We start from the raw sequence: 11494 nt of genomic DNA, 5'->3' as shown, positions 1-11494 counted from the left end.
CAAAAAATGTATTCTGGCTTAGTTCTAAAAAACAAATGGACAGGATGTGTGTCACATGCGTCATTCCACTCTGGTCAAATCCCATGGGTCAAGTCTTATGTTTCCTGATGATAAGCCAATTGTCAGCTCACATAAAAGAGTTTCCTCACTCAGAAAGAAGCAAAAGCCAGTGAGCAAAACCCTTCAGAATGCATTAGCAGCTGGAACTATTAGCTATTCAGCTTGACTATTCAGTAAGGATTAATACACGAGTATGAAGTATGAAGCACCAGCATTCTGTCAACTGTAATGGTAAAAAGCATCCAGATTTACCAAGAGAGACAATTCAGGTAGGAGATTGATGCACAGAGGTACAAAAAATTATTTTCTGACCATGTGGCACAGATTTCACCTTTTCATTGTCAACAAATTAAATTGGATATTTTGGAATCTGATTTGTCCTCAAACTTATGATAGATGACCTTCATTTTTTAGACTTACAAAGGGAAAGTATAAGTCAGTGGAGCACCATTACGGTGTCCCCTCTTCATTCAAGGAACGTTACAGGGGTTATAGCAAACTAAATTTACATTGTAATATACATCATGCAATTCCAGGTGTTGACCAGTAACATATCTAACAAAAGACACATGAACAATTTAATTTTGTCAACAGCTGGACTAATTGCGAGATTTAATGTTAAATCACATGAAGTAATCCTGTGGAGCATGATGGCAGCTGGATGGTGTATGTTATGAACCAGTTGTGAAACAAACAGTGACACTGCCGCAGTTGGTTATGATTTAATGTAATTACACACTTGTATGCATACACACACACAGTCTTTATTGGTGACAATCTTTATTTGTTGTACTGTACAGTATGTGGGACATAAAGCAGATGGACCATGTTATGACTTTTACTTGTAATAACCACTAGGTGGCTTTGAGCGTGGTGCACTAACTTCTCACCAATATGAACATTCAACATCACTCTGTGTGTGTGTGTGTGTGGTGGTTGAAGTGACCTAGCGATGAGTCACCTGAGGAGAATGAAATTACCTCCATCTATCCCCAAACTAATCAAGCACCAGACAGCTAGAGACATTTGAGTGTCTTTGCACATATCCATCAGACCATATGGTGTGTGTGTGTGTGTGTGTGTGTGCGCGTGCGTGTGTGTGCATGCGTGTGTGTGTGTGTGTGTGTGTGTGTGTGTCTGTGTGTGTGTCGGTATGAAAGAGAGAAAGACGGAGATTGGGCCTGTGATATTTAACGTGTTTCTACGTTGCCTTAGGCTAAGCACGTGTGTTTACACATTTATATACATGTAGTGTGTGTGTGTGTGTGTGTGTGTGTGTGTATGTGTGCGTGCACAATCGCATATGTGTGTGTGTTCATTTCCCAATCTCCTCACGACTCTTGAGAGTGGGCTCTCTTCAGAAGCTCTGACTCACTCCTTCCTGCCCAGGAGCAAGCCCAAAGGATTGTGGGAAATCAAGTCTGTGGGCAAGGAGAGAGGAGGAGATTTAGGTCAGCTGCAGGACAACACACCAGCAGGCTGCTAAACCCACAGCTAGTCCCCTCCGTCTACACATGTATCTGTCTGTCTCTGTCTCTCTGTCTTTCTCCCTCTCTCATTCTCTTTCATTGTGTATCTCTCGCACAGGCATTCCCTCTCTATCTCATTTCCCTTACTTCGTATTTCCCTCTCTCCTCCTCTCATCTTCACGCTCCCTCTCCTCACTCTCCCTCCTCCCCTCCTCGTTTCTCTCATCAGCTCCCGCTCGGCTCTCCGCCCTCCGCTGATGTCCAAACATCTGTAAAGCTTTGAACTCTATTTCATCCATCCTATTCCCTTGCTGACTCACTTTGCTCAGTGTAAACTGCTAAACTGCAGTGCAAAGCAATGCTACACTTGACTTTCACATTCCATCGCTTGGCCTTACATGCGCATAACATGCACACTTACAGCTGTAGCCTCTGTCGGAGTCCTACTGTACATTGTGCTGTGAGGGACTGTAAATGCACCATTGCTCTACTGTTGCACGATCCCATAATTAGGAACCCTGCAGGTGAGTGGCAGCTGCCTCGGAAACCATGGCAACCGCGAAGGGGGCTAATACAGAGCGAGTCTCCTTGATGATAGATGACATTTTGTATCTTGATTGAGCCCTACGGAGATGTAGGCCCCATTATATTCTCTAGTTTCTTTCCTCACCTCCTTTTAAGTAATTACGTTTTGGATTTACTGGAATGGTAGAATTGTTTAGAAAAGCATATTATATAAGCATATCACCATGTTTTGGATTGTCCTTTTCAATATCATGTTGTGACAACGAGTACAGTTTCCTTTTTAAGTGCTTCTTTGTTTAGTAATGCAACATCAAATTATGACTCTGTGTCTCAGCCTACACAACACGGCTGCTATACTTTCCTATGGTTTACCAAGAAGCCTTTATTCTTAGTAACTGGCAGTTCCACTACATTAATTAACACTTAAGAAATGATGATGGCTGTGATGGTCCATTACATTTCAACACTGAAGGAGATGCCACTCAGTCCGGCTTTTGGCAGGCAGTAGAGTCAAACGCTGATCGCATAACCAAGCGCTTTGTCTCTCTCCCAAGATATTCCTGGGGGTTTGAGTGTGTGCAGTGCCCACTGGGAGCGCTGCATCCCTGTCTGTTGTTAAGAAGCCATGATTTATTGCTGTGATCCCACCTTCTCAACACCAAGCTACAAGGTTGGGACTCATAAACAGAGACACCTTACACAGCCGGGCACGAGTGCACGGACAGGCACAAACACACAAATACACACAAGAATGAGCACACAGATACACACACACCACTTTGACTCATATACTCTCCTCACGCTGATTGCTTGGGATTGATGAGGTGATCAATGACCTGTCCCTCTCTGGAGAGAATACAGATTGACGCCGGGCTGCAAAGTGAAGTGGAAGGACATAGGAAAGCATCAAGACTTGGTTTCGCAAAAGCTTTCTGGTCCTACGATCACCTTAGTTACGTTACAAGCCAATAGAAAAAGATAATATTAATGCTGAAGCACTTTTTGGAAACTTCCTATAATCCTATAATATAGAGACAGTTGGCTTTCTCTGCTTTGCACTTCATATTGGATATTTGTTAGTATTTTATGTGACCCCTTTCTTAATGATTTGGGTGTTGCCTTCAGAGTAACGTGTGTGTGTGTGTGTGTGTGTGTGTGTGTGTGTATGTGCGTCTTTCCTTCAGTGTGACTCATCTGTGGCAAGCCTAGCTAATCACAAGGGCCCTGCCCCCACGCTACAAAGTGATGACATCACCACCTGTGACGCACCACCTTGACAACAGGTGTGTGTTGCTAAGGATTCATGAACGGCGGGGGTGTGTATGACTTGATCGGAAGTGCTAGTAAAAACACTCATTACTTTGGCATTGTCTCTCGTCTCTCTCTCTGTCTCTCTCTCTCTCTCTCTCTCTCTCTCTCTCTCTCCCTCCCTCTCTCTCTCTCCTTCTCTTTCAGAAATGATCAGACATGAGTATTGGTAAAGGATCCCTCCCAGTCCACTTCCACTACTGATGAATGGGCCCATTAGACCTGGGTGCTTCATCAGCTGAGATGTCAGCTGCTGTCAATTCACTTGAGGAAAAATGAGAATGAAAGAGTGTGAGGGTGAGACGGGGAGACGGAGGCAGTGGGGAGGAATTGCGGATGTGACGACCAACACAAATCCATTTTCCTGGTCGCCCAGGCTTTTGAGGCTTTTGCTCAAATCCCACATTTCTATTAAGCACAATCAGACTTGGGAGTTCAATCGTGTAAAAATGTTAACGTTAGCTCCACGGTACAGATATAATCCAAAGGATGGAGTAGCAAAAACAAAGATTATACAGTATAACAGATAGGTCCGGTCCTCAGTTCTGATTGGTTAAACCATGTTTGAGGTAAAAAAAAAAAAACAATAAATGCACACAAGACTGCATAATTCAGTTAATTTGAATATTAATGTATCAACCAAAAATCACCACTCATACTGCTACTTATGTGTTGCTTAGCAACAAGATTTAACTGCTTTACAGTGGAAGAATGACATTATTGTGATATTATGATTATTACTGATTAAAAATTAAAGTACTAATCCACCACATTTTCATATAAATTATTGTTAATTTTCCTGCTCCATATCACAGATTGATATAACACAATAGTGATTAAACCTATACCTATTTCATGAAAGCTTTAACATTTGCTGCTCTAACCGCCTGCTGTCTGGTAGGTATTTTGCAGGAAAAATCCTGTGGCACACAGGAAGTGATGTGTTTTAGTTTCCGGCTCAGGAATAGAAGTTTGTTTGGAATAAATACAATAAATAGAGAAAGAACTGAGTAGTTAGCATCAGCAGCGATAGACGCCATGGCTGAACAGACAAAGAAAAGAGCGCCACCTACAAAAACTCAAACTTCATCAACAGAAAATTCAAGGAAAAAGACGTCACAGTACTGGACACACTGTTTGATTGACAGGTGATCTCTGGGAAGTGCAGTGCAGAAACACCACGGCGATACCATGGCCATGGTTGCTGGTATCATGGCCACTTAGGAGACGGCAACCATATACATTTGGTCAGCAGAAGCTTTGTCATGGCTTGTCTTGAGGAACTCTTCCTAAGTGTTCTTACTTCACCTCCTCTCCAATAATTTCATCCCTGCCGTTGAACCAGTCTTGGCCAGTGGCTTTGCAGATTGGCTCCCAGACAACGACCAGTAAATCCTATTAACAGTCCTATTAACAGTCAAAGTCTCCTTCCCATGCCCTTCACTAAAGCACCAAAACAACTTCCCTGGAATAACACCTTCAGACAGTGATTTCAGTCAGTGATGTCAGTGATTTTCTCTTTATCGTCCTAAAATGATAATCTTTACCATTGGAAGGCAAACTGTAAGGAGCGCCTGTTCTCTTAGTGGCTTAGACTGACCACATGAACTGAGGTGAATGCTATGATCCCTTACTGACTCCACCTAGTAAATCCACTGCAGTCATGACGGGGTAGATGAAGGAGAGGTGACGCGGTACAAAAGGAGTGTTAGGCCTTGAGACAACTGAGACACAGAATATGCAAAAGCATGCATGTGTTCCTGATATTTTGTCCACTCAATGTAATGTAACCAAAAAAGAGAATTTTCACCCTATTCAACCAAAGCCAAAGCCAAAGCTTTTCGGCAGTACATGCGTATGCTCATGCCTTTGTGTTTGTGCCAGTGTATGTTTGTATGAAACAAAGGGCTTAGATGGACTTATATAACTCTGAGGCTCTCTGACATTGTGCTGAGTCTCTGAATCACACTTCTTTTCATGTCTTCAGAGAGCAGGGAACATTATTCACAGGGAATCTGGCTGGAAAGAAACTGCTTGTACATGCCGTGAGACAGACGTGCTCAATTTCTCAAATACTGTGTAATCATATATGTTTTATATAATGTTTAGTAGAGATACAGCTATGCCAGCCACTACCCTTCATTGTGTGAACTGGTGGCAACAGATGGCGTTCATCTCAATGCAGCTTTGGAGGCGTTTGCGGCTGCTGTGAGGGGAAAAGTATTCTGTGGGTAAACACTAATGTACTTTGGCCCGGGAATAAATAATTGATCATGACAGCCTTTTTTCTGGCTTGTTCATTTGTTGTCGTTTCAGGTGATTGCAGTTCAACCAATGAGTTGACCCTCAACTGAGGCTCTGAGAGCCAGGACTTCATGCACTCTGTGTACAAGAAAACAGCTTACTGTGCACAGCAGTGTGTGATTGGCCTATCTCTCAGAAGAAAAGAGGATTAGGTGGGACTGCACCTCCTCAGTGTGTGCATGTGAGCGCGTGTGTGTGCGTATGTGCACGTGCACGTAGAGGCAGGTGCGGGCGACCGTGCCTAGCCGGGTGCCAGTGTGTGTGCATAGGAGATAGTAAGATTGAGTAAGAAGTGGCGCCGCTGTGCCTTTAAAAGTATTTATAGTCCGAGGTGTCTCGCTGGTCAGCGGTCAGGGGAAATTGGCGTTGAGGGCGGAATTAGGCGCGTGCAAGGCCGCTAATAGGGATGGAAAAGGCTCAGTCCTAATGTACCAGAAATTAAACATCGCTCCAAGGTACAGCGTCACTCAGGAGCCCGCTCACACTGACTTCAAGGATACCACCAAATACACACTCCTACACACATACTGTCCAGCAAAGTAAAGGTATGTACCGGTAACTCCTCTTTGTTTGTGTATTGGAAAGGTAACGACTTGTTAGAGGATTTAGAGAGTTAAAGCGGTCGAGATAAGAATGTGTGTCTGGTAGTTTGTCTAGACAGAAATTTAACCTTACCACACGGGAGAAAGATCTGTTCTGGTACATATACAGTCTCAAAAGTATCTTAGGCCTATATGGGTAGCTTTGGTTAAAGGTATTGTTGTGTAAATCTGTCACTTGTTGGGTTAGGGTTAGCTTGGTATTGTTAGTGGTTTAGACTCGAGTTTCACCGTTCAACTGCCACTGAGGTCCGGAGCAAAGGACAGGGCCTTCGTTAGCTTCTTTGCTTCATACCCCGACTGAGTATTCAAATTTAATGAACAGAGTGCAGTGTGTGTTATCTGATTACCAGACTCAAGTTACGTTCTGCACCGGCCAAGCAAGACACTGCACAGACAGACAGACAGACACACACACACAAACACCTCACACACACTGTAAATATCCAGAAATACAGAGGTTGACCAAAATGTATATTGAACATGAGGCACATTTTATATTTCTTTTTGCTCTGTGGGTAAATAGGATCTTGGTCATGTGGTAACATAAATTAATTGCATGATAAAACAGGAAGTGATAGCACTGTTCCTCAGATTCAATGTAGACTGTAAGTGTGTTTGTGTGTGTGTGTGTGTGTAAATCGCTGTGTTTGCATATGCCTTGGGGTGCGCTTGTCCCAAGGCCTGTGTTTGATGTTGTGTATTTACACCTGTGTGTGTGAGTGTGTGTGTGTGTGTGTATGTCTGTGTGTGTGTGTGTGTGTGTTTATGCTCTGCATGACTGCATGCTTCAGTTAGTGTATTTATGTGAATGTGTGGGTGAGATACAGAGAGACAGACAGAGGGAGAGAGAGAGAGAGAGAGAGAGGGAGAGACAGCAGGCACGTATGGGCCGCTTCCGCCTCACAGCGTAGAGACAATCAGGCCATGCTTCAGTAGTCAGTGGGAAGAAGGGGAGGAGCAGAGCTATATGTACACTACCATCGTTTATCACTGAAGACAGAAACCAAAACTCACCTCTGCCTACACACACAGACTCATACACACTAAGAGGAGGAGGAGGAGGAGGAGGAGGAGGGAGGAAGGCTGAGAGGAAAGGAAGGAGAGAGAATTATGAAAGAAGAAGCATGTGAAAACAGGAAAGCCAAGGCAAGAGAAAGGGTATGACGTGGTGATGAGCAAGAGAGGATACTAAATAGTGAGAGAAGAAAAAAGGAGTGACGAAGGAGGGCTATCTGCAGGGAATGAAGGAAAACACAAGGGAAAGAGAGAGGCAAAAGTACTGGATTTGAACCCTGTGCAAGGTCAACAGTATATTCACTAAATCACCAAATTCCCTCTACTTTGTTGTAAATACTACTAAAGCTGTCATAACACTACACACCACATTAGCACTACACAGCATCAGTAAAGCACTAAGCAAACATTGCATATCACTGTTGTGTGAAAACCTTGTAACTCCAATTTTGGTGATTTTCATGTTTTAACTTCAGCTGAAAGATTACGTGACCTTTTAGAGACAATTCTGCAACCCCTTCGGCACATGAAACCCTTTAAAACCCACTAGGCTATATACACTCAAAAATGCAAAAACAAAAAAACAAACAAAAAAAAAAAACTATATTTTTTTTATTTTATTTATTTATTTTATTTATTTATTTATATAGCCCTTTACACACAACACAGTTGATCCAAAGTGCTTTACAACACACACAAAGGAAAACAGAACAAAAGAAGGAGACAAACACAATAGAAGAGGAGAAAAGATCAGAGTGATGATAAATAATGATGATAATAATAATTAGTAAAGGCACATGGTCACACAGAGCCCAAGTGACAACACAGACCTACAGAGACTCCAGGAGAAATACCTGAGCTGGTTAAGTTAAGTTAGGCACAGTTAAAAGCTAGTGAGTAGAAGTGTGTTTTAAGATGACTCTTGAAGATCTCAATAGTGGGGGAGAATCGGATGGTGGGAGGAAGAGAATTCCATAGTTTTGGGGCAGCGATAGAGAAGGCCCTGTCCCCATAACACTTAGTCCTGGATCTCGGGACAGACAGAAGTCTTTGGTCAGACGATCTCAGTACTCTGACAGTGTGATATGGGGACAGCAGTTCTGTAATTTTAAGAGGGGGCGAAACCATTTAACACCTTGTAAACAAACATCAGGATTTTAAAATCAATTCTGTAGCTAACAGGCAGCCAGTGTAGGGAGGCAAGAATGGGAGAAATGTGCTCCCTCTTTTTTGACCTTGTCAAAACTCTTGCTGCTGCATTTTGAACTAGTTGGAGACGGGATAAACAAGACTGAGTGATACCAAAATATAGCGAGTTGCAATAATCAAGGCGGGATGATATGAAGGCATGGATGACTTTCTCCAGGTCAGAAGTACAGAGAATTGATCTGAGTTTGGAGATGATGCGGAGCTGCATGAAGCTTAATTTTACCACCTGATTGATTTGTTTGTCAAACTTCAATCCTGAATCGAATATGACTGCTTAGTTTGCTTAGTTCCTGGAAATTTGACATTTGAGAGATACACAGTTTTTACCCAACAGCAACAATATAATAATAATGATAATGATAATAATTGCATCTAAAATTACATTTCTATTGGTTGTAATGAAGAGCTGTAATGCCGCAAGTTGTAAATGCATTTTTTCAGAGGCTTTTCCATGTTGTGGAAAAAACCCCTGATTGAAACGCTGCACTATTAGTCATCTCAGTGACTCTGGTACCCTTGGTACAGTATCTTGTCAGGGGTCTTCTCCTCCACCTCTGCCCAGGGAGCGAGAGCTCTGAGCTGGGTGCACAGAGGACACATCTGCCCCAGAGCTCTACACACACACACACACTCACACACATACACACACACACACGCCGTGAACGAGCAGTAGCTGTCATACTGCAACACGTCTAGCTGATGTACAGCAGAGCGGACATATTTTAATATCCACTGATTCTGGTGACTGGCTTCGCATATACTCCGTACAGTGGAGCTAAATATAGGTTTGTTTTGCAGCCTTTCTCAGTGTGTGTAAGCGGATGGGCGTTGTAATGCAATTGTACTCTCATTTTGTCTTTGTGTGTGAGGGTGTCATGTTTTAAAACTGTAACATAGTACTGTGGCCTCTGTACTGTCTTCTTATTTCATTATGGAGCTTTTATATTACGCTCACTTGATCACATGTTACATCCTCCACAATAACACCAGTCATCAGTTCATCAGTAGAGAGGAGGAGATTTGTCAAGCTACTGTGGCAAACTGACTTCCTCTTATATTTAATTGTGCCAGCTTCAAAATGAGATAACCTCTAGTTGAAAGAAATTAAAGCATACTCTTACAGAATGATTGCTGGCATGAAAGTAAAGTATATTATGGGTTACTGTTAAAGTTATGAGTCATCTTTACTGACAAACGTATGTTATGAGGAATAATCTATTTAGAATATTGACTGGTGAATTTCAGGCAGTGTGTGTGTGTGTGCGTGTGTGTGTGTGTGTGTGTGTGTGTGTGTGTCTGAATGAATTTCCAAGAGCCTCTCAGTGGAGCCCCAAATACTTGACCCACAAATAGTTACAAGTGCATCCACAGCATGCTGACCCGTTTTGTTTTGTACTGTAAAAAAGAACGAGAAAAAAGCAGCACTGAATAAAACTCAAAGCTTCAGTGATCGCACCTGTCCTCTATTTTCCACTCAAGCCTCGCCTCTTTAAACTATCAAACCAAACGCATTTAGGTAAGTTTGTCCCCTTTAAAAACATTTTTTCCTCCAGTGATGTCTTCTGATCACCTGTCAGAGGCGGAACATGCGCGGTGGGGAGGACAGCGGAGGTGCTGATGGAAAAGTGCGTCAAGTTAACCAGTGGCAGCGAGAATAAGACAGGAAGTTGGGCGATTTTGCCTTCGACATAAAAGCGTAAAATTTCTCACTTTGGAGGGAGAACAAAAATGAAGCGGGATGGGTACAGAGCATAAACAACAATCGCGATCAATTGAAGTTAGAAGACATCCTTCCCAGTTGTCGGGTATGTTGGGTTTTGTGGACTGCGATTTTTCGCAGCCCATATCTATCTGTGAATGTATGCTGTGAAAAGGACATTTTGAAAATAAAATCAATTATTAGGCTACAGATTCCTCCTTAAAACTATTCTTCATTTCACGTTGTTTCTTTGCATTAAAATCAATAGTCAGTAAGGGTTTTATTTTGTAAAATAGTACCGGAAATAGTGTTTTGTAGTTTTGTGTAACTTGACACTAGTAGAGCGGAGACCCCCTGACGGAAAACTGTGGTTTACAGCTGCAGAGATGCGCGACACAGAAAAACACAGAGAAACGAGGGTAATGGAAAGGCAGGACGGGGGAGGGAAGTAACGACGGAGAACAAAATAATCTGAGATGCTCCGAGAAACCGAGGAATACCGTCTTCGCCGCGCACTTTGGAGATAAAAACGCAGAGAGAGATCGGATCGCGCATTGATCCGGAATAGAGGGGACGGGAGGGGTCGATCATGGGGAACGAAGCGAGCCTGGAAGGAGGCGAAGGGCCGCTGTCTGGGCTACCGGAGGGGCTGGTACCTGACGGGAAGGGAGGCTTCGTCCGGGTCTCCGGTGGGACGGAGGCCGACCTGAGCCAACTCAGCGAGGAAGACAGGAGGCAGCTCGCCGCGGCGATGTCAAGGGCGCAAAGCAGGCAGTCCGGAGGCGCAGCAGCTGCACGAAGGCAGGGCTCTTTGTATAGTATTTTTTTTCCTGCACTTAAAATATCCACACTAGCACCCGTAATAATAGGTGAGAGAGGAACGAGAGGCTGTGTTGTGATAATGTGTCTGCAGGTTGTGTGCAGCGCATCATTTGGGAAGCACAGGACTCTTATAAAGAAGCAGAGCGCCCGTTCACGCCCATTTATAATCCTCCCAACCGCACCAAGAAATTATTCAATTCCTAGAGCTCGCATTAATGGATTATCGTTAACATCTGCTGTCTTGTATGGCTCAGAAAGATAGATGTCTCTCTCGCAGGGAACATGTTGTTATTAGCTCTAATTTGGAACGGACGCATCCATTTGATGCTTTGAGCGTTTTGTCACTACATCTAACAGCGATGCACAAGCCGCTCGTTTTAACTATTTGGCCTATGATGATGCCTCAATCTTAAATGTCTGGAATGGGCCTAAATTGGTGAATTGTTTGTGTCAATATCTCGTCTCTTCTTGGCTTGTCTCGG

At 43.3% G+C, this 11494-nt stretch overlaps 1 protein-coding gene across 1 annotated transcript in view; it reads left to right on the top strand.

Moving 5' to 3' along the window:
* Positions 1–10779: 10779 nt before the first annotated feature.
* The window catches only part of pcloa (piccolo presynaptic cytomatrix protein a), a 55402-nt gene continuing 54687 nt past the window's right edge, over positions 10780–11494 (top strand). Inside the window, exon 1 of the mRNA XM_071905641.2 lies at positions 10780–10991. Coding sequence (XP_071761742.1) covers positions 10780–10991 — 212 coding nt within the window. The remainder of the gene's footprint in view (positions 10992–11494) is intronic.

This window comes from Centroberyx gerrardi, chromosome 24 (genome assembly GCF_048128805.1).
Source record: "Centroberyx gerrardi isolate f3 chromosome 24, fCenGer3.hap1.cur.20231027, whole genome shotgun sequence".
Lineage (NCBI taxonomy): Eukaryota > Metazoa > Chordata > Actinopteri > Beryciformes > Berycidae > Centroberyx > Centroberyx gerrardi.
Note: the sequence above shows the minus strand (reverse complement) of the source record. Positions and strands in the feature narration are given on the sequence as shown.